This window comes from Schistocerca cancellata, chromosome 3 (genome assembly GCF_023864275.1).
Source record: "Schistocerca cancellata isolate TAMUIC-IGC-003103 chromosome 3, iqSchCanc2.1, whole genome shotgun sequence".
Classification (NCBI taxonomy): domain Eukaryota; kingdom Metazoa; phylum Arthropoda; class Insecta; order Orthoptera; family Acrididae; genus Schistocerca; species Schistocerca cancellata.
In genome coordinates, this window is record NC_064628.1 from 609029624 (window position 1) to 609054955 (window position 25332).

The window sequence follows — 25332 nt, forward strand, 5'->3', positions numbered from 1 at the left end:
GATATACAATTTAAGCAGTAGAAGAATGCTGTGTGAAAAGGTGCTACAAAATGAACATATTTTTGAAAACTTGATTTTTTAAAATTTTTGACACCCTATCTCAAATGCTCGAGGAGTGGGAGGGGAGAGGAGGTTGTGCCATTATGAAGTTTTTCCCGGGTTCAGAAATATCACAGATCCGGGATTGTGGAGAGATCAGTTTGTTGATATTGTCACTGTAGAATGTTGCTTGCACCACTGCATCACTATCCAAGTGAAGTCCTCAAAAGTGTTCTGTAAGTTTTGGAAACACATGAATATCAGATGGTACAAAGTCATCCAGTCTGAGCTCTGTCTCACATGTTGAGATCACCACCATCGTTCCCTTCATTACGAGCATGAGCAACCCAACATCACACATTACTGATGTTGATACAATCACCGCCAACACAGCTTACATTCTTCTACAGATTTCAGTTGCAAGTACATTTTCTGTAGTTAGAAACTCATTTATGTTACACAGCTTCTCAAGCACTGACATAGTTATGCTACAAAATGGCATGTTACAGGCTAAAATTCACAGTCCGCCAGCAGCAGAGGGTTGCAACTCATGTCAATGAAGCAGGAAAGCCGATCGAGTAATATACACGATGTGTAATACCTCAACCTATATTGAGAATAGAATAAAAAATTCAGACTCATTACTTTCCAGTATGCTCTAGTAATTATGGCTACATGAATGATTGAGAAGTGTAACTTGTTACTGCAAGAAAGATAAGATCACTGGAGAGCAACCAAGAGCTCAGACTGAGGAAGGTTTGGAAAGGAAATTAGTGATGCCCTCTTCAAGTCAACTATCTAAGCATTTGTCTTGTGCAATTTAGGGAATCTACAGAGTTGGGTGGCTGGACAGGATTGGAACTGCTGTCTTCTCAAATGTAAGTCCAGTGTTTAACTACCACACCACCTCACTCTGGGTGGGTTACTAAAATTGTAATTATTCTTGTTTTTCTATACTCAAAACATTCATTGGGTTCTATGAAGAGTAAAATAGCAGTGTGTTATATGGAAACTATGCAGCCTTAAATATCACGATGGAACTGTGCTGTTGACAAGGTCAACAAGCGCAATAAAATAACTAACTAAAATACTTAAGGAAGATTGCTTTGGAAAACTCATACCTTAGCTGCAAAACTGTAAATACATTTCCTTCTGGTGTAACACGGCGAACAAGGTTGAAATCACCCACGTACAAACTGCCATCAGGGCCACTTGCAAGAGCTACTGGGGTGAGCAAGCGAGCATCCTTTGCAACACCATTGCAATCTGAACACTGGAGTGGTCTCTGCAGTCCTGTTCCCATAACCACTTTCACAGTTCGAGGGTACTGCTTATAATGTAAAGTCGACCCATCTCCTTTTTGTAGAATACCTGCATAAAGTGTAAATACAATGCATGTGAAACCAAACTTTTTCTCTTCAGTTAGTTGTACTTGCCACCTTATCTCAAAGACAAAGACACAGTAACAACATTATATTTATATTAGTATTTTGTCATTAACTCTAAAATTGGCCAATCTTTTCACTAACCAAAGTTAAATGTAATACTGTTCACGAATACTGTAATTTTATTGAGCATATTGTTCAGGATTTTTCCATCAAAGGTTCCATGCCTTGTTCTCCTTTGTATAACATAAAGACTGTTAAAACAAAAAGTTGAAAATAGTGAAATGTAAAAAGAATTTTTGCTACGTCACTGCCTGTTAAGGGAAATAGATATTTTGGAACCTCATTTACTGAAGCATCAATCTGGTTAACAACAGATTGCTGTGCTTTCCAATGACATTCTTCTTCAGATAGTAAGTCAATGGTTGTCTTATTATTTTTCAGAGCTCTGTCACTGGAGTCCACCAACTGTAGTAGAGAGTGAACTTTCAACAATTCCAGTCACTAATGATAGCAAAACATCAGAAAAACAAAAATCCATTGGGCAAAGATCGTAAAAACAATATGAGAAGGCAACAAATGAGGAACCTACCACAAAAACCTCAATGATTTCAAAAAAACAATTTATCAAGAAATTTCTCCCTTTTTATACTCTCTCATGCTGAGAGTACATTATCTTCCATACATCTAATGATAAAATTACAAAATTATACTACACAATAACATCTTACAGTCATCTGTATCACATAAGTTTGTGAACTGCATAACTATAAAGTTAAAATGATTTGACTTAGGAGCTTGGATTGGATTGATATGTTTTTTTTTTTTTTTTTTTAAATTATGTATGAGTTTCAAGTAGAAGAAAGAGTATGGAAAGAAAAGGAATTCAGAAGTGTAAATCTAGCATTATATTGGGAAATTAACCAATGTCAATGGCACACAATCTTATCACTGCAAGGTATACCCTGCCACCCCCACTTTCTCTTGTGACCATATTTCAGTGAGGAAATTGTCTTTAACTATTGGAAATCAAACTGACTATCCGCAAGTTGACTATTACTGTCCCATCACAGTTTAGTGACAACACCTACACAGGTTAAAAAACATCATTAAGAATTTTAAGTCTACACGAGTAAATCTCATTCTTATACCCAACATCATATATTTCCAAGAAAGACAAAAACATTTATTATTGGAATAAAGTGTGTATTTTTATGCACCTTATAAAACAAATCTACTGAGCAATTTGCTAAGAAACTAACCTTCATGAAAATTGTAGTGGTGATGAATGTCAAGGCTCCAACCACCCACATCAGATATGTCAACATCAAAACCCTGCAACATTGCAGTTTGTGTTTCCCAAATTACTGCAGGGCAGCTGGAGTACTGGTAACCTACAGATATTTTGGCTTGAGCAACCCCATATACCTGTCAAAACATAACAGATCCATTTACAATAGAATAAAGTAAATGAAATATGTAGGATATTCATTAAAACTTGTCATTCAAGAGACATAAAGTTATTTTCATATTTATACAGGCACCAATGGGCTCTTGAATTTAAATAAAAAATATCTATACTTAATTGTGATTTTAGAATTTAGTGGTCACTTTTCATTTGGTACATCCAAAGTCATCAATTTAGCTCTTTTTAAACACACTAAAAAATACACAGACAATACCATGGGTAAATATTTTTGCCCAGGGCAGTATAATTTCAGTTGTGAAGTGAATGCCTGAACTGGAAAGCCCCTCCCAAATACACCCACTGGAAACAAAGTGAGACGAAGAGTTTAACTCAGGAACGAAAGATGTATATTTTTATTTCACTGGAGAAAAGCGTAAGAGAAAGGAGAAAAAGGTGTGAAATCAGATGTAGCAGAGCGCAAAAAGGACTTTGGAATGTGAAGCTGATTCAAATGGTTCAAATGGCTCTGAGCACTATGGGACTCAACTGCTGTGGTCATAAGTCCCCTAGAACTTAGAACTACTTAAACCTAACTAACCTAAGGACATCACACAAATCCATGCCCGAGGCAGGATTCGAATCTGCGACCGTAGCGGTCGTGCGGTTTCAGACTGTAGCGCCTTTAACCACTCGGCCACTCCGACCGGCTGTGAAGCTGCTTAGTTACATTATTGTACACATTGTTGCTGTTGTGGTCTTCAGTCCTGAGACTGGTTTGATGCAGCTCTCCATGCTACTCTATCCTGTGCAAGCTTCTTCATCTCCCAGTACCTACTGCAACCTACATCCTTCTGAATCTGCTTAGTATATTCATCTGTTGGCCTCCCTCTACGATTTTTACCCTCCACGCTGCCCTCCAATACTAAATTGGTGATCCCTTGATGCCTCAGAACATGTCCTACCAACCAATCCCTTCTTCTGGTCAAGTTGTGCCACAAACTTCTCTTCTCCCCAATTCTATTCAATACTTCCTCATTAGTTATGTGATCTACCCACCTAATCTTCAGCATTTTTCTGTAGCACCACATTTCAAAAGCTTCTATTCTCTTCTTGTCTAAACTATTTATCGTCCATGTTTCACTTCCATACATGGCTACACTCCATACAAATACTTTAAGAAATGACTTCCTGACACTTAAATCTATACTCGATGGTAACAAATTTCTCTTCTTCAGAAACGCTTTCCTTGCCATTGCCAGTCTACATTTTATATCTTCTACTTCGACCATCATCGGTAATTTTGCTCCCCAAATAGCAAAACTCCTTTACTACTTTAAGTGTCTCACTTCCTAATCTAATTCCCTCAGCATCACCCGACTTAATTCAACTACATTCCATTATCCTCGTTTTGCTTTTGTTGATGTTCATCTTATATCCTCCTTTCAAGGCGCTATCCATTCCATTCAACTGCTCTTCCAAGTCCTTTGCTGTCTCTGACAGAATTGCAATGTCATCGGCGAACCTCAAAGTTTTTATTTCTTCTCCATGGATTTTAATACCTACTCCGAATTTTCTTTTGTTTCCTTTACTACTTGCTCAATATACAGATAGAATAACATCGGGGAGAGGCTACAACCCTGTCTTACTCCCTTCCCAACAACTGCTTCCCTTTCATGTCCCTCGACTCTTATAACTGCCATCTGGTTTCTGTACAAATTATAAATAGCCTTTCGCTCCCTGTATTTTACCCCTGCCACGTTTAGAATTTGAAAGAGAGTATTCCAGTCAACATTGTCAAAAGCTTTCTCTATGTTTACAAATGCTAGAAACGTAGGTTTGCCTTTCCTTAATCTTTCTTCTAAGATAAGTCGTAAGGTCAGTATTGCCTCATGTGTTCCAGTATTTCTACGGAATCCAAACTGATCTTCCCCGAGGTCGGCTTCTACTAGTTTTTCCATTCGTCTGTAAAGAATTCGTGTTAGTATTTTGCAGCTGTGGCTTATTAAACTGATTGTTCGGTAATTTTCACATCTGTCAACACCTGCTTTCTCTGGGATTGGAATTATTATACTCTTCTTGAAGTCTGAGGGTATTTCACCTGTTTCATACATCTTGCTCACCAGATGGTAGAGTTTTGTCAGGACTGGCTCTCCCAAGGCCATCAGTAGTTCCAATGGAATGTTGTCTACTCCGGGGGCCTTGTTTCGACTCAGGTCTTTCAGTGCTGTGTCAAACTCTTCAAGCAGTATCGTATCTCCCATTTCATCTTCATCTACATCCTCTTCCATTTCCATAATATTGTCCTCAAGTACATCGCCCTTGTATAGACCCTCTATATACTCCTTCCACCTTTCTGCTTTCCCTTCTTTGCTTAGAACTGGGTTTAATTTTGCTGTAGGCAGTATCTATCTAACCCCTATACATTAACATCAGAAAATATGACAGAAATGCTCATCTATTATTGCAAAACAACTGGTGTATAATGAGGAAGATTCATTGTAATGCAGCTTATCTGATACTCTAAAATGTCAGTGTCAGTGCTTGCCATCACCAGTTTCTCAATACAACTTTGTTTTCCACATTTAGAGTTATTACTATGTTGAAGAACTATCTTTTGTTTAATTTTCTTCTATGAGAGGTGAACCCTTTTCACTTTGTACACCTTGTATTATTGACTGCAGTAACTTGGACTCCACATCAGGTTCTCAGTTCTTACCCTCCTTCTACTTGTCTTAACTAACTGGGACATAATATGATGAAATGGCTCCAATTGCTACAATCATACTCCTTAAATGTATATATATATTTTCTTTTTCCCATAATGTATATAAGGCATCTAGAGTGTGAAAGAGACTTTGAAATCTCAGCTGTTGAGTTAATGTCTGAAAAAATTATTATTTTATACGTGTATAGATCTGTTGTTGGCAACATAAGTGTTTTTTTCTTAAAAAAAAAAAAAATGGAAAAAAAACTGGACCTTGCTTTATGCAAACTCAAGACAACTGAGAAAAACAGTGGTACTGTGTGGAGATTGTAACACTTTCAGAACCATAGCCTTCACAGGGAAAAGTTCTTAAATATTATAAAAGCCTACAATCTTTGTCTGACTGTTAGCTCCCCAACACATGTAACAAAAACTAGTGTCACTCTCCTTCATCAGGTATGTGTAAACTTGGACAAGTGTACATTAGAAAACTTTGATACCGGCTATAGTGACCACCTTTTGCAATTACTAATATACCTGTAAATCACATTTCATCCTGTGTAGAAAGAAAGCGGGAACTTTTTCTGCAGTCAAAAACTGACAGCAGTCCAGAATTTTTTAGTCATTTCAAAAAATACAAGCTAGTTTTGAAACGTGTCATAAAAAGAGGCAAAAATTAAGGAAAATGACAAATATATTATGAAGCCATCCAATAAGTCCATGTGGAAAGCTGTGCAGGATCTTTCAGGGAAGAAGACAACTCACAAATATATTGTGATATTGTTCGATGGTAAGAATGTCACTGACCCTAGGGAAGTTGCAAACAGCTTCATTTCTTATTATGCAAGTGTTGCTGGAAAATTAGTGAAGGAAAAATTTGGAAATCCACCTAATAAGACATGGAAAGAAATTACATTAATTGAAACAAATAATATATCCATGTTCCTCAGTTCAATAGGCCCAACAGAGCTCCTAAATACCATTCACTCACTAAAGAACAATTATTCAACTAGTATTGATGATATTCCAGATTATATTATAAAAATAACAGCAAGACAAATACTCTCTCCTTTATTAGACATATGCAATTTTTCCTTATCATGTGGTGTCTTTCCACTGCAACTGAAAATGGCAAAAGTAATACCCTTATATAAGAAAGGTGATCAGCAATATGGATAACTATAGGCCTGTCTCTCTACTGTTAGGGTTTTCGAAAATTATTGAAAAAGTGTTCCTTTCACAACTAACTACATTCTTCGACAGGAATATTATTATTTCTGGATGTCAACATGGCTTCAGACCACAGTGATCAACTGAAACAGCCACTTTCAACCTGATAAACCATGTCTTAAATGCAGTGGACAACCACAGAAATATCTCAGACTTATTCCCAGACCTATCAAAACCTTTTGATGTGATTGATCATTCTGTCCTCTTGAGGAAGCTTGAACGGTATGGTGTATGAGGTGTGCCAAATCAGTGGATTAAATCATATTTGGAATATCATTCTCAGGTAACTGTAATTAAGTACATGGAAGGAAATGAACTCCAGGTACACCTTTTGGAGCCATGTGGACTACGTCATGTGTTCCACAGGGCTCTATTTTAGGTCCCCTTCTTTTTTTTGGTATACATTAATGATTTCCCATCACATGTTAGGGATTCTGAACCTGTACCATTTGCAGATGACACCTGTCTATTACTTGAAGGAAGTAAACAAGAAAATCTCACTGCATCTGCAAAAGAAGTGTCTGAAGGGTTTACCAGAAAAAGGCTAATAGTTAATCCCCAAAAAATGGTACTCATGAATTTCCACACAGATCAGAATAAAAATGCGACACAACCCTTAATACGTATAGATAACAAAATCATTAGTGTTGTCAATGAAACTAAATTTCTTGGAATTCATATCCAGGACAACCTCAAATGGAGCACTCGTATCACATCCCTAAATTCAAAACCAGCAAAATTGAGCTATTTAGTAAGAATTCTTGGAAACAATACTAGTGCAGAAACAGTTAGGGCTGTATACTTTGCTCACATACATTCAATACTGAAGTATGGTATCATTTTCTGGGGAAATGTACACCAGGCCAAATCATTAAGGCAATTATAAGAATAATGAAACAAGTGAGCAGCATAAAACCACGCAAACCTTTCTTTAAAGATCTAAAGATCTTACCTATTCCCTGCATTTATATACTGGAAATAGTCATGCACGTTAAAAAAAAGGTATACTGAGAAAAGAAAACCTTTTTCCTCAAAACAAAAGTGTCCATGATTATAGCACCCAGTCAGACAGTGACATACATGTCAATCACTGTAACACTACACTATGCCAAAAAGGTGTATATCATGCAGGAACAAAATTATACAAAAGATTACCAAGATATATAAAATCTCTTCCTGAACTACAGAGCTTTAAAAACTCTGTGACAGCCTACCTTCTGAAAAACTGCTACTATTCAATTTCTCAGTATCTCATGCAAGAAAAAATGTAATTTGTATCTTTAATTGTAGAAATAAGTAAAAAATATACAGTATTTAAAAAAATGTAATTATTAACTGTATAGATCCAATTTGTTATAAAAATTTACATAATTTATGTTTGATGTTTGAAAAACCAATAGATAAAAAGGTTTTCTGTCCAATATCCTGTGTACGATATGTGTACTGAAAAAAGAGATTTATATGGAAAAATAAATATAGTTACATAAAATGACTAAATTCTTGTCCATGGCATATTTCATAAACCTTTATTATTCACTACGTAATTTCCTGATTACTGATGACAATAGTATAATTAGTTCACATGGATATATTTTCTTCAAATAAATATTTGTGATTTATTATACATGTAAACCACGTGCAAGTAAATTTTCAGTGCTACTAAAAGTTGTTTGCCTTTATATTCACAAAGGGTATCAGAAAACCCTCATTTTTTGCCTTTCAACAAACACATTACCTTTTACAAAAACTTCATATTTCAATAGTTATTTGTATTCAAACCTTTCAAGTTCTAAAATGGTGCAACCTTAAAAAGTAATTATTTCCAAAATTCGGTACAAAAGTTTTGTAGTCCTGATTTTTCTGTTTGTGAAAGTGTATACTTTCATTTATATCCTGTTAGTTTATTAATTATTCCGTTAGAAAATGTAGACATCAAGATATGTTTTAGTGAACTTTTACATTAAACTGCTCTCCCTTAAAACAGTGCTGATAATTTTGTCATTTGCTAGCTATACAGCTTTTAGTTAAACAAAATTACTTTTCTGACTGTTGTTTCGTTGTGTCCTCTAATTTTGCTTTGTTTTATATTAATAATCAAAATGTATTAATTTAGTATTTTACCAATTTATAGTTTTCTGTAACACATGCATCTATAAATAGGCATCCTGCATGAAGCTTCAGACAGTCAAGCTTGAACAATTAAAGAGTGCAGATACTATATAGTGTTCACACAGTACCCACTAGTCTGAATGAATAAATCTATGGGAGTGAGGGCTGATCAGTGATCTCATAATCAATCTATGTTAAGTCAGTGGTAAGTTCATATCTTGCCACTTTAAAAATTCTGTCAAACCACTCTTAGATTATGTGAAGCGTTGGCCTGTGACGTATTAACTGTATAAATTCATGAATACAAGATGATCATTGAAATTTGCTGTGTGGCAATAAATATCAGGTGATCGTATATTAGTTTTTGAAGTGTTGTGTATGTTATTTAACGGCTGTTCATAGCATCAACGATTACAGGACAACTACAAAAGAGGAAATTCTAGGAGACAAACAATGTGTAAAAATCAAGTTAGGAATACTTCATTCTTGATCTTTTCACTGTTCACACAATACTAATTGGTGGACAAATCCAGCCCATGAGACCGATGAACTCTGCAGCCATTTTCCACTTAATTGTTTCTTAGGTGTTCATTTTTCTATTTGCAGATGCTGCATGTGAGTGATAACTATCTATCCCCATCTCTGTGATTTGTAAACAAGCTACTCTGACTTCCACAATCCCTCTGCAAGGCAGTAACAGTATATTGGTAGATCATCCATAAAAATGAAGCATGCATCAATTCAGATTCTGCAACAATTCAGATTCTGCAAACTATTCAGATTCTGCAACAACATCCATCTCTGCCGAACTCATGATATTTCCTCTTATCTTTATAAGACATGTTAAATATAACCTACTACTCCAACTTTATGCACATCTGACACACGTGAGCAATATTTCAGTACATATGCACCAAGTAGATTCATTTTATAATCAACTTCTTTCATGGAAGAAATAAGTTTCCCAACATAACACTAATGAAAGACAGTTTACCATTTGATTCTTGCACAAATGAACCTGTGTTATGGTCTCATTCCATCAGCATGCGAAATATGAAATATTATTACTCCAAGATAAAACATGACTTATTTCAGGTTTGACTGACTGACCCTGTAATCTAATCCAAGTCCAGTGTGTTTTTCACTTAGAGAAGATCAGAACTGCCATTTTAACTACAGTTAGAGCTAGTTGTTAAGATATAAATGGATATTTTTACAGTTTCCATAAATAGATATGACTATGGGTAACTATCAAAATACAGAAAAAATATATTACTTCAGCCATTATTATTAATAATCTTTACAAGATTCCTCTTATGTTTAGTACTACATGGCATATAAGGCACTGTTGTTTTTTGGATTGCTTAACCCTTAACCAAAACAGAGGAAGCTAAACACATTGGTTTTCTTGTTTCACACTTAATTGGTCTTGATACACATCCTAATATTTTTTGTATTATTGTTGAAGTCATAACACAAAAAGTTACTAATTGATACTCTCAAATTTGAGCTCGAGTTTCTGTCTTGTTTTGTCTGATCACAAAAATTTATTTAGTTTTCTGTAAATAATCACAAAAAGGAGTGAGTGAGGATAAAAATTATCATTGTCTTTGTAATGTAAGTCCTAGCATGAAGGCTTCAAAAACATACCTCATAGAAAAGTTTTCTTTTGACGCACGGTGCCAAAGAGAAGTTCAACTTTCACACAATAAGTAGGTAAAATGTATCATAAAATCACCAAAATTATACGTTCAGCTATTTTATATTCCTGTTAGTCCTGCCTCCAAAAGTCTATGAATTGAGAATTAATTATTATGCAATATGGTACAATAATTGTATATGACAAGTTAAAACTGAATGCTGTCCCAGAAAGGAAGCCAGACTACTGCCTTTCACAGGCAGTGCACTACCTACCAGATGATCTGAACATGTCTCACAGACCAACTCAATGCTTGACCGTGTTATGGGCTCCTCCTTTTTCTTTCCAAACTCTACAGATGCTCACACACAATATGGCAAAGCTAACACCTACACGGCAAGGAGTTCTGGCTTATTCACAGCCTCTGTGCTAGTCACAAGAAATCTTTAGCAGAGTTTTGAATGAATGTGTAGAGACCCAATGAAATGTGACAAGATGAAGTAGTTATACTTGCTCTTTTCAAAGATGTACTGAAAAGTTGAATGATCTAAAAAAAGTCCCTGAAGCTGAAAACTGTTACAACAAATATGTGACAGTTTGTGGTTAATGGTGCTTGTAGTGCTGTTAATATATTTTCAGAATATTGTTGGCCTGAACTCCCTTGCAATGCAAATTAATCCTAAGGTCTTTGGCAACAGTTGTTTATTGAATTCGTTTGTGATGATAAAATTATCTATAAGTATTCAAGTCTAAAATGAGAATGAACCTGACAGTAACTACCAACTTATTTCAATAAAATAAAAATATACCTGTCCATTGTGTTGCCTTCTGCATCAAAACATACCTTTTGTTTGTAAACATTTCTCTTGTTCCAAGCAAATGTGTGTGTGAGATGAGGATCAGCCTCGTAAGTACGGGTGTGAACTGATCCTTCAATTTCTACACGTACATGGACATGGGTAAGGGTTGGAGGAATTGTTGAATGAGTCAGCTGCATTAGGACACGTGACAAATATCCCGGGGCCTGGCTGCTGCGATAGACCAAGTGCAGACCAGATCCTGGAATCCGGATACTCTCCTGAAGAATCTGTAAAAGCAAGATATTGAACCACAATTTGTATAATGGAATATGTATTCCTATAATTTTGAGTTCCTTGACAGAACATGTTGTTCACACATGTTTTCCAATATCCAATAGATTATAAATGAACTGTTTTATGATCTACAACCAAACCAGAGTTGAAAATCTTTTTTTATTTTGGACCACTGATGATGTTTTAAGTCAGTAAAAGAAATACATGTGGTAAAATAAATATGTATTTTTAGTAGGTACATAGATGGACTTAAAATACCTTAAGCAATTCTCATTAGCAGCTATGTACGAACAACAGCATCACCAAATCATCTGCAAACAATCTTAGAAAGTTGACGATATTATCAACCAAACCATTTACATAAAAGGTAAATGGCCTCCTGAATTATCTTGTTTAATTAAGAATTATAACTGTGCTCATTAAGTCCAGAATTTATAATTTTTTATTATTTTTGTTACATATACATAATAAACTTGTATGGTAGATAGTAACTGTACCTAATGCATGACATGAATTTAGCACTTTAAATATTAACTTATCTTTTTATTTACTTTTAAAATTCTGCTCACATTTTTTAGTAGCTTATAAGCACACAACTATTTTCATTGCAGAGGTACGATGATTTTGTGTATCGCAAATCACAAGGGACTTTTCATCTTTTCTATTCAGATATGATGATTACCTACCCAGCTAGCACTCAAGCTTATTTCAAGGTGGATATTGAGTTTACGTTCAGTTGAAAATTCAAGATTGAAAAATCAACCTGTTACACAGCTTGTTTCAAGGTTGGTATTGAGTTTAGGTTCAGTTGAAAATTCAAGATTGAAAAATGAACCTGTTACACAGTTTATATCAAGCTGTAAAAATTTAGCTTGAATTAAAATAATTTTCCCAAGCTTGAAATAAACTGTAATTTCCCTGGAAGGCTGTACAGCAGATGCGCGCGCAGCATAGCTTCCATAGACGTCCACGGGAAGCGCCACAAGCGTTTATAAGCCGTGACGTAAGGGTGTTGTGTGTGACGTCATGACGGCGCGGAGTTTGGTTTGAGTGTGGCTGTCTCCAGTTCTGTTTTATCTTATTTTATTTACTTTTCTGAGCCTTGCTATGTTTACGGCCATTTTACCTTTGTGACGCGCGTTAATGGGTGTGGTTTGTTGACAAGTTTGTTTTATACTAGAAAACAGTTCGGTACGTTAATGTTACAAATGTTAAATATTACGTAACGTAAAGTTACGTTTACGGCCATTTTACCTTTGTGATGCGCGTTAATGGTTGTGGTTCGTTGACAAGTTTGTTTTATACTAGAAAACAGTTCGGTGCGTTAATGTTACAAATGTTAAATATTACGTAACGTAATTAATTAGGTTCAATAAATTCAGATTAATATTTATATAGCTTAAAACAGGCTGTATTCCACGTGTGTAGATACGGCTGGAGCCAAGCTTGATATTTCAAGCTTGAAATATAGCTTGAACTCTGCCAACTTTGATGTTTATTTCAAGCTAGAATCCAGCTAACAGGCTTGAATATTCCAGCTTTGATCAAGCTTATATACTTGAACTTTACAGCTGGAAACAAGTTTGAAACCGGCTTACTGTGCTATCTGGGTATGTGCTGGGGCCAGTTGAGAGGGGGGGCAACAGTGACATCCTTCTATTTGTGGTTGTATCCCATGCTTGAATTAACAATATTCATATTTTTGTATGAAGAACTCATAAGACTACCTTCAGTTTTGATCTTTGTTATACAATGCCTATACATAATGAAGGAAGTAAAGAAAGGCAGTCACACTATTGTTGGGGCGCTGAGCAGCTGACAGGCATGTAAACAAGCTTGAAAAAACAGTTGAATTTTCAAACAATGTCCTACACAACTAAGCAACACAATACATAAGCACAACTACATTTTCCTAGCTGAGCCAGCAATGTTTTCACACTTGTTTATGGGTCTGGCAGCCCATCAATATCTCAACTATATGAAGACTAGTTTCCTTTCTACCCCAGACAGGACTTTTAGTACCATTTTACACAGTATATCATTTAGTAGAATATTTTTTTATCACTAAATTATTATGGAGACAGAATGGCTGGTGAAAACTTACCTTCAGAAGGCAGAATTCCAATTAGGGATGATTGGCACATCTATAAATAGAAAAATATTGCCTTTGTCTATTGGCAGTATCTGGAATTTTGTCTCCCGAAAGTAGTCACTGGCCTGCCATTCAGCCTCTTTGTAAGCTTTTACTTTTACACAATTCCATAGCTGACATCACTAACATAATCCTGTGTGGTGACACTCAACTTTGAGGTAGTTGATTCAGATCCTGGTGGGGGAAGAAATTTTCAGCACCAGTAAGAGCAGAATGCGCAGAACTGTAGAAGTTCTTGATCATCAGACTTTTTCGACAACATCCTGGATTAAATTTCAAATCTTTCCTCAGTGTCCCATGAGTGAGTGCATCGTGCACTTTGATTGTGATCTTTACCATATAGTGGAGATGCTGAGTTGCTGATAGGCACAACAAAAAGACTCACAATTATATCTTTCGCCCATTGAGGCCTTTGTCAACAATAGACACACACACACACACACACAACTGCAGTCTCAGGCAACTGAGTTTTGTGTGTGTGTGTGTGTGTGTGTGTGTGTGTGTGTGTGTGTGTGTGTGTGTGTGTGTGTCTACTGTTGACGAAGGCCTTAATGGCCGAAAGCTTTAATTGTAAGTCTTTTTGTTGTGCCTATCTACAACTCAGCATCTCCACTATCTGGTGAGTACCAATTTTCCTTCTCGTAATATTGTTACATTCCATCCAGGATTTTCCATTGTTTGATCGTGATCTCTTTGTCGGATGAGGCCACTACACTTGGTGTGCCCTTAATGCTATTGAAGAGTAGTAGGCTGTAAGTCAGCACCAAGTTTCACCCACTTCCTTTACCCATAATCATACAACACAAACATGACACCACACTATAATAATAACAATAATAATAAGTTGGCATGGCTCAATGTCCTGGTGCAAGTCTTTCAACTGCACTCCACTTTGGCAACCTGCATGATCCTTACCTACCCCAGAGAGCCTACTGAGATAAGGAAGAAAATCTTTATATCATTCAGAGGCGAAGGTCAGGTTAAATGCAGACTGAAATATTCCATGGTTTAACCAGGATTCAGTCCCATGATCTTTTCATTCCCAGGCATGAGCTTTACTACTGGACCACCAGGCCCAACACACAACACAACAACTGTATCTTCTCTTTTATATTTCATGTACAGTCCCACAGCAAAATTTAGTGCTTCTGCTTCTTGATGTTTTCTGCAGTACACAAATTCCTCAGTAATGAAGTGGCCAGTTTCACTGTGATTTAAGTAGCCTGAAACTTCTTGCTGGCAGACTCATCTTTCACCATTTATTTTATTTTTTTTCCTTTAAAATTAATCTCCAGATCTGTGCAATAATTTACAAATGCCTAAATTTGGAAAACAGTTTGCATGTGTCACAGATGGTGCAAACGTCACTAAATGGCTTACACATCACAGATAAAACAGACAACTGCAACACTGAAGTGACTAGAAATTCAGGCAAGACACCATTAAAACTGGTGGCAAGCATCACAGCATTAACAAAGAGTCATGCCATTGATTTCTTTATGAGCAAAGACTGAACAAATATGTATTTAAGGCATTTTGCATATTAAATTATGCTTGCTGGATGTTTTAGTTATCTCACAGACATATTTTTACAAATTCTTTGATTACTGAGTCCTGAAAGATTACAGCTAGGGTAAGGCTCTTAAAACTTTTTTGCCCATTATGATGTTATGTGGGTATTGAAAATTGACTTGTTGAACTGAAGAGGATGAGTGTACAGCTTTTATTTGATACAGTGGGACAAAAAAGCACTATACCAAACATAAATTCTGCAGTCACAACAATGTTTCCTGGAAATTCGAACTGGTTTTTAAAAAATATCTATTAATGGAAAATACCATCTGTTTTTCCCATTTTCTTGTTTTATTCCTGTTCTTATGAGTGGTTGTGGATTTTTGTGCAAAAAGCCTTTTGAATATAATGTATGAAATGGAAAATAGACTGTAAACATACCAATTTTACATGGTAACATGATATTAAAGCCTGAGACTATGCACACCTTGTTTCCTCTAAGGTCACCTACAGATTCAAATCTACATGGGTAGTTTTTCAGCAAATTAAATGCCCCATAGAATAATGCGCTATACAATGAACTAGTATATCTAGAAACAAAAAAAATATTCTATGTTCTTCCAGCACCATGGTGATTAATATTCCTGTGTTTCCTACTAACATATTCCAACAATTACATTAATTCCACAATAGATATGTTGTCAACATGCCCTGAGCAATATCGTGCACCATATAGTGATCAAGAATTAGTCTTTTTGTAGTCTTCCTACATAATTTATGATAATAAGTTGCACAGCTTTTATTGAAAAGGTCCTCATTAATTTACTTCCTATCCTGTCCTTTGATTTATTTTAACACAGTTCTCAGTTCAAGTATAAATAATGTAAAAAATAACACACAAACCTTAGTTTTTAATTACCCTGAAAATGGCTGAGCAGTAAGCAGCTGTGAATTTCATCCATAGCGTACTGAACATCCTGCAATGTTCTGGAATCTCGCTGAATATGCAACTCATCAAAATCTTGTCTTACTTGTTCTCTACCTCCTCCTGTGCCTTTCTATTAGTTTGTAAACTCTCCTGTCTTTTTCTCTTTACATTATTCCCATTTTTCAGCCCCTATTTTTCCAAAATTTTGCTGACACTCATGTAATTTATGTTTCTATTTTTTCTGTTACTGTTTTTATAACTCTTAACCATTATCAAACTGCTTCCTAAAGCACAGGATTAATTCCAATGTTACATCAGTTTGCTGGTCTATTTCTTGTGTCCAGAGCTACAATGACTTAACTTTTGCACCTTTTGCATTTCAGTCTTCTTTCCTTTTATTGGTAACAAATTCTTTAAATTTCTTAAAGGGCTTTATTTTACTACTGACCACCTGTAGCTGTCTCACTTTCTTTAACTGCTAAATAACAGCTACTGATAATTGTCAGTTCTCATATGCCTAGTTCCTTGTTTGTATGTCCCAACCTTTAAACTAGTGCCTTACCTGAGTTTCTGCAAAAACTAAACTTCTTCCAGGAATGCCACCAACTTTCTCTGGCATCCAGGTTGACATAACAACCGGTCGCAACAACTCATGGTCATGGTCCAGGCATGGTTCCCGTTGCGCAATATTTGAAAACAGTGGCATACTGCTGAGAGGTACACCTGTCCAACAGCAATGGAGTGTTAATATGAACAGCAATTACATAATTATGCATAAATTAAAAAGCCTAATGTCATAAGAACTGCAAAAGAAACATTTAACAAGTCAAGAACAACTGAATTAGAGACATCTACCAAGTAGTGTACAGCTTCCTTCACATAACGCTGATGATGTAGCACACTGCAGATATAATCATGGAACGGACTCCCCTTGACACTGAAAGTACTGGAGAACCATACTCGTCAACACCTAGATATGTTATTGAGATTGATAACAGTAGGGACAAAGGTGAAGATGTCCTGCTTCACTGAGTTACAGCTGAGTCCAGCAGGACTGAAGACAGGTGATATAGGGGCAAATAAACAGATGAACGTGATGGAACAGTATGTTTCCATATGGTCACTGATGAAGCATGATGGTGGACATATCAGAGGCATCATTTCATCTATTGTAAATGTCAGCAACACTCCCACTTTTTTTCTGAACTGTGCTCTGTTGGCAACAGAAATGCCTCACCTCATATGGTTGTAGTATCCCCTTGGGGTCCAATGTTACAAAACGCAGATGTATATAACAAGCTGCCACCTGTCCTGGCCACTGGCAACACCTCTGAAGATATGCAAGGTGAACAGTATGACCGCAAACATACACACAACGTGTTTGTTGTCAACCCCATCTTCCACAGACAACACAGTAATATGTGGTGCCTGCTCTGGCACTAGAGGCACTGCAATTAATGCTGCCATTGCAGACAATGGCTATCATGCTACTTATCATGTGCCTGCCCATCTCACAGAAGTATTCTTCCACTGGGCACCTATAAAGAATGCCAACCAGTCACTGAGAGCCAATTCATACCAGGAGACCCACTGGGCCATAGTGCCAACTGCAATCACCAGAGGTCGCACTGCCCAGTGTTTTCATACGCTCAGAGTCACATCTGAGTTTTTACTCGGGATGCTGTCCGAGTTCACAATATGAGCCACTGACATCTTTGTTCTGAGTCATGTCCCAAGTTTTCACTCGGCACCTCCTTCAAGTTCTTCACCATAGCCATCAAAGCCTTTACTCCGAGTTATGCCTGAGCAATAGCTCTCTGTCTTGTCTGGGTACCCCATGCTGGGCTCAACATTTGCTGCCCTGTACCCCATCTGTGCGCAACTTACTGTCACTCCCTGATTATGTTGACTGTGTCACTGGTCTGTCCAGTGAAGCCATCTGTCCACATCAGCCATATCTACCTCTGACCCGCTACTAGCTTCCACCTCCCTGGGATCTCTCCTCTGGACTTTCCTTGAGGCCTACCACTCTCCACTGATATCATATGGTCCTACCAAAATCATCCTTTAAGAATTCTCTTACTGTGACTATCAAAGGATTGGAACACAGTAGTGTGTATTCAAGTATGAATGACTGTTCTGTTGTATTCAGGCTGAGCATAAAAGAAGTGCATTTATTTCTTACTTCCTGGGATGCATTATTTGGCATGGCTCCCTTGGCCATGACACAAAAGTGGTCAGCAACATTTTCTATATTGTGAGTAACTGATAGTGATGTTACTCTTCCTCTGCCTGTGCTCTGTAATGTTTAGTGAGTTCAGTTTCACATGTAGCTCATTGCTTTCTATATCCCATGGACCAAAGAAGTTGTAGATGGCACAGCTGATCACCAGTTGTTGTTGCCTAGCACTGAATTGGCAAGTAGCTGATCACCAGTTGTTGTTGCCTAGCACTGAATTGGCAAGTAATTTGCAGTACTTGTTTTACCATTTCTCTATAGCAAATTGGAATATTTGTGGTGACCTTGTCACTAAGATTATGCTATCCATAGCAGCCAACACTGGCTGTGGCATTTCCCCCTAAATGCTGGTACTCACAGTGTCACATGAAAAATCCAGTGTCTTTTTGATTTTGAAGACATGACCACATGAAGAATACTTCATGTGGTAGGCACCCATGATTTGATTGTGATCAAATGTTTTGATACTGTACATCTTGGCATGACACATGAAATTATTTCATTCACAATACAGATAGGAGTGCTTTCTCTTGAGCACAATAGCTATGTCTAATTCAGATGCTCATGAATATAAATGTCCCAAAATAGCCACTTACAGAAATGTAAGTCACAAGAAGCACTGCAAATGAACGCCACAACTGAGAAAAAGAAGATACCATTTCACTGATTAACATTGCCACTATGAAGTTCAGCAACCAGAAATGGAAGTACAATGATGTGGCATATAAGTTTGTTATGTTAATGAAATGGAGGGAGGAGGGTATTACAACTGAATATTCCACTAACATTGGAGCCATTTGATATGGAACACTTGCCCAGTTGGACACACCGTCAGGTGGCTTGCGGAGTATGGATGTAGATGTAGATGTACTGTGAAGAAAGTAATTTGTCATGGGTTTGTTAAGAGAAATATTCCAGCACTCACTTGAAATGTTTTATGGAACTCATAGCAAACTTTTAAAATGGTCTGACAGGGATTCCTCCCAAATATAAGTCTAGTGTCTTAACCCCAGTTAGCCTGCTAAGTGATCTTCTTGCAAAAAACAGACCACCTCTAAATGAACACCCATATCAAAGAAGAAGAGTGCTGAAAATGAAGAAAACAAGTTAAAGTTACTGAAACTGACAAGTTTAAAGAGAAGATATACTGCCTGAAATAAAGCTGTGAGGGCATGTCATGAGTCGTGCTTGGATAGCCCAGTTGGCCCACAAAAGGCAATGGTCCCAGGTTGGAGACCCAGCCTGCCACACATTTTTAATCTGCCAGGAAGTTTCAACAAGTTTAAAATGTTGGAGGTTTCAAGAGCACAAAGATATACCAAAAGAAACACAGACAGCATTAGTGAGAAAGAGGAAATTAACAGTAATGGAAACCAACTTCCACTTTCCATTCTTCCTTTTAATTTATGGTATTGCAATAACAAACAGTTCATTAAGTAATGAATACAGGTTCAGTTATTAAAACAAAGTACATATGGAAAGCAATCTATCAAGGCCTTCTTCTATCACAGCCTCATTTCAGTTTAGGGAAACGTTGGATAAGATAATTGGAGTAGACTCTGAATATGCCAACTACATGCCCAGAAATTTACTACTGCATCACCTCTTGTGGTGTGGAGTAAATAAGCATAAAAATGAAAGGACAGAAAGAGCAGAAACTTGGGAGCAGAGGAGAAACTTGTACATGTAAATACAAGCAAAGTGTGAGATATATACTTTTTGTCCAAAATGTCCCTTACAGATTACAAGAAATAACTGTTCAGTATAGCACCAGCCTACCTATGAGTATGTCTCCTGCTTTATAAAGATTATTCTTTCTTTGTTATCATAACATTTGTAAATCATATGTATAGCTTAATCAATATCTCCAACACAATAGTTTACATTTATTCAATAGCTTACAATTTTTGTGTTCTCTTAACCACTTCCTCAAAATATTATTTGTAAAATGCACAACCGTAAAGTTGTTATAATACAATTACAGAAACATTTTTTATTTAATTGAAAAATTTAGGTTAGTAATTAATTATATTTACTGCTTCACATACAAAAGAAGTGATGAACAACATGAAAACAGCACTGAGCATAACATGTTATTCATTTGGTGAACAAATATATGAAGGCACAAAATTGGAGAGAGACTGATGGAACAGATGTGTTCATTTTTGTGTGAACTGAGCAAGCATCCTTAGACAGCTGATAATCATGTACAACTTTCAATGAAGCTGTGAAACTTACAAACTTTAAATTTGTAAGTATTCTGCAGAAACATACAGGTCGTGATAAATGCTTAAATGTGTACAATGACAAATTTGTCAGTCTCCGGAACTGATCAGTACAGTTTTAGATGAAGGCTCCCCTGCTTCACATATAGCCATCTATTTCAGAGGAAAACTGAAGACATTGTATCTCAATAGACCAATACACTATAGTATTTTTGTGGCTCTCTACCTCATTTTGTGGAGTCAACATCATCCCCAGTGTATGAATTGATTCATTGTTAATGACAACATTGAGTTAAGAATTGACACCAGCTTCTGAATGTAAGATCTCCCATGAAAACTGAAATGAAAACTTAAGAGGCAGAATTTCAGTAATACGTGCAGCTTCCAACAGCATACACCATGACCGCAGTCAAGAGCCAGCACATACTTCACTTGAAAACTGAGTAAAGATTTGTGCATCCCATATTAAATTTGATTGTGATCTCTCAACAGTTAATATGATCCAACCATTGTTTGAAAGTACTTACTGTCTTTCTAACTGGCAGAGTATGCAAGAATAAGAAAATGTGAACTGAATATTGAACATCTGAGAGTCTTCCTCAAGTAATCGAGATACCTATTTGGAGGAATGGCCGTAAATTAAGGATTCAGTGATGTTTATGTCAAAGGCTTTAAAGATACACATGTCAGCTGCCTATGTTTCGTTTAAAGCTGTATCTGGGGGTCAGAAAACATCCATAATACATTTCAGTGATTGCAGCGCAGATAACTTTCCCAAAATTGTAATTTTTGTCATATTTAGAAACTTTGTTGAAACAGAAGTGCTTGAAATAGCTGAACATGATATAACTATGGCTATTTCCTCAACTGCACGATGAACCAGAAAACTTTATTTGGAAACAAGATGGTACATTTCTAACTATGTTAGGAAATGATTAGAATATGCCCAAAACCTTCATTTTATCCAATATGATGCTTAAGGAGTTCCTTCTTTTGGGGTTTGTGAAGGGGCATTTGTATGTGCCTCACATACCGTATTTACTCGAATCTAAGCCGCACTCGAATCTAAGCCGCACCTGAAAAATGAGACTCGAAATCAAGGGAAAAAAAAATTTCCCGAATTTAAGCCGCACCTGAAATTTGAGACTCGAAATTCAAGGTGAGAGAAAAGTTTTAGGCCACACCTCCAAATCGAAACAAAGTTGGTCCATTGTAATATGAGACACAATTTAGGTCGAACGAATGACAATACAGCTACAGTAGTTTGGTTCGAGTCGTAAGCTTAGCAGTTAAGCTTTACCACGTAGCTATTGCTATGCGTCAGGCGCTCCGTCCATATTTATACGGGTACCCTTCCTTTTTCACGTGCTTCGTCTGATTTGAATCGATTGCTTATTTTGCTTTGATCTGATAAGTGCCGTTTTCTTTGTTATAGGTATTTGCGTCACTCTTAAGCTGAAAATGCATTACTGCACTGTGTCATGCATTGTTTGTCGCATTCTGATAGTGCGTGGTTACGGCCTGTCGCGGCTCGCGGCATGGCTTGCTTTCATGCGCGCTACCGCCGCTTACAATTAAAAAAAAAAGCAAAGAAAGAGAGGAATCATCTCATTAGCGAAACAATGGCAAGAGACTGCTATTTGTTGTTACTTACACTGCTGCTTTCTTTGATAATGATCAACAAGAATCAAATAATAGACTGCGTATGATAGAACATGTTCTGAACGAGAGTTAGGCGAAAAATTTTCTCCGTTTGAAAATCTTTGCGGCCGCTTCTTTATTACATCAAATTCTGCACAGAAATTAGAGTCATCTTAGATTTAAAAATCTAGTCACTTGCCATGCTTCATTTCAGACTGTATCATTATTAGGCATAAGAATAATACGAATATAAACATGACACGATAGGTATATTCTTCCGCGTTTGCTGTTGTCTCACTCTAGTTTCGTAGTTTATTAGGCAGACAGGATTTAAATGAGATAGCAGCAAACACAAAAGAATACATGGCAAAATGTTTATATTAGTATTATTATTATGGTGAAGAGAATACTGTATGTGATTCAAATTTCATCAGGTTCCTATTAGCAACCATCTCTTCTCACAGATAGGAAAAAATTCAGAACGTAGAGTTGGCCATATTGACAAACATCCCAAACAGTCTTGCCAGTCTGATTTTCGTAGTACACTGAAATTGTGCTACATTCGAAGATGAACAATACGGAATTTGTATTTACTTCGTTGGATAATGTATGAAAATGCAGTGGTCGAAACTCGCGGCGGAGAAAAAAAGCTCGTCTTCCACTTTTTTTAAAAATTTATTTACTGGCGCAGAGGTTTTGGCACCAGTATTTATCTTTGTGCCTACAAAGCATGCTTGTGTCGCGCTACATATATTCGACGGCAGAAGTTAGTTGTGGCGGCACGTTCCAACATTTTTCATAACTTCCGCTTGCTTTGCACTCAATTCTAAGCCGCAGGCGGTTTTTTGGATTACGAAAACCGGAAAAAAAGTGCGGCTTAGATTCGAGTAAATACGGTACCTACTGACCTAACTGCCTCAATCAATTAATCACTTACTAAAAATATGTTGATCAAGGTATGAAGAAATCATCTACTGAAATCATACTGTCATGTGAAATATGATGCTCATATTTAAGTCTATTTGACATTTTAAGCAACATTTAGCTTTAGTAAACATTGTTGTTGTTCCATTAAGTTTCGGGAATGCAGCCGCATGAATTCTACTTCTTCTTCTAATATTTCGGCTGTGTACCTTTCAGCCATCTTCAGAGAGAGCCGTACAACTGACGCTCCAGCGCTTGCACCATATTGTACGTCTTTGCCGCCGATCAACATCACTGGTGCCTTGTTTATCTGTGGCCGCATGCGCAGTGGCGCGGTCCGCGAGTTTAAAAGGATGGTGCAAGCGCTGGAGCGTCAGTCGTACGGCTCTCTCTGAAGATGGCTGAAAGGTACACAACCGAAATATTAGAAGAAGAAGTAGAATTCATGCGGCTGCATTCCCGAAACTTAATGGAGCAGTCTTTGCGCCGCGAAAACCTGAAGATTCACATTGTTGTTGTTGTTGTTGTGGTCTTCAGTCCTGAGACTGGTTTGATGCAGCTCTCCATGCTACTCTAGCCTGTGCAAGCTTCTTCATCTCCCAGTACCTACTGCAGCCTACATCCTTCTGAATCTTCTTAGTGTATTCATCTCTTGGTCTCCCTCTATGATTTTTACCCTCCACGCTGCCTTCCAATACTAAATTGGTGATCCCTTGATGCCGCAGAACATGTCCTACCAACCAATCCCTTCTTCTAGTCAAGTTGTGCCACAAGCTCCTCTTCTCCACAATTCTATTCAATACCTCTCATTAGTTATGTGGTCTACCAATCTAATCTTCAGCATTCTTCTGTAGCACCACATTTCGAAAGCTTCTATTCTCTTCTTGTCTAAACTATTTATCGTCCACGTTTCACTTCCATACATGGCTACACTCCATACAAATACTTTCAGAAACGACTTCCTGACATTTAAATCTATACTCGATGTTAACAAATTTTTCTTCTTCAGAAACGCTTTCCTTGCCATTGCCACTCTACATTTTATATCCTCTCTATTTTGACCATCACCAGTTATTTTGCTCCCCAAATAGCAAAACTCCTTTACTACTTTAAGTCAGTAAACATTAACAAATATTATTTAATTTTAGAACCTCAACATTCATTCTTCTTCTTCTTAATTTTGAACACAATATACATTAGAAAAAAATTGAGAGGTAATTCAAAATATAATTTAGTAGGACAGATAAACAATTCACCCACCAAGTGCCAGCACGAGAAAACAAATAAAATATATGCAAACTCTTAAGCTTTAAGAGCCAATGGTTCCTTCTTCTGGCAGAAAGGTTGAAGTGAAAGGAAGAGGGATGAAGGAAAGGGATTGGTGAGGTTTGCGAAATGAGGAGGGTTATTGTAAAGTTGCTCGGAACCACAAGTCAAGGGAGGTTTACCAGATGGGATGAAAAGGAAAGACTGATTGTTGGTGCCTGCACCAAACGCTATCTGAAGGTGTAAAATCTCATCTGGTACAGGCACCAGCAATCAATCTTTTCTTCTCATCCCATGTGGTAAGTCTCCCCTAATCCAGGATTCTGGGTGACTTTCCGTAATGTACTGGTTGTTACCTATCTCGTTTATTAGATAACTGAAAAATTTTGGAATCTTACGCGGTATATTGTGGTAGGACCACACTCTCACCACGTGTTTTTGAATGAGAATAATACGAGTAGTTCCAGCACAATTTCAGCAAGACTTATTTATTAGTAGCTGCTAAAAGATTACACACTGCAGATCTCGTTTGTCTAGGGGTTCTCGAAGTTTTGTCTGCAAAATAATCATTCCAACAAGCATGGCCTGGGTTTTCTTCTCGTTTGAAATAAACACTACCGGATCTGAAATACTTTCAGCTAAAAATTATATTTATTCATACTTTTTATTTAGTAACTACACCATTTTCACTATGAACATTGATACTCTAAATACATTATACTGTACTGGTCACATAAACACGTCCATCTCCCTCCAATACCGACAAAGAAGTGGCGAGCTAGCCAACACGTGCCCGGAAGTTGCAGACATTCCTGCATTCCAGATTCTTTGGTCTAC

The 25332-nt window shown here is 37.0% G+C and overlaps 1 protein-coding gene across 1 annotated transcript in view; it reads right to left on the reverse strand.

The window, feature by feature from the left end:
• Nucleotides 1–25332, reverse strand: part of LOC126175520 (teneurin-a) — a 192612-nt gene that overhangs the window by 85479 nt on the left and 81801 nt on the right. Inside the window, exons 10-13 of the mRNA XM_049922345.1 lie at nt 16763–16923; nt 11359–11601; nt 2687–2852; nt 1161–1410 (exon numbers count right to left, since the gene is read on the reverse strand). Coding sequence (XP_049778302.1) covers nt 1161–1410; nt 2687–2852; nt 11359–11601; nt 16763–16923 — 820 coding nt within the window. The remainder of the gene's footprint in view (nt 1–1160; nt 1411–2686; nt 2853–11358; nt 11602–16762; nt 16924–25332) is intronic.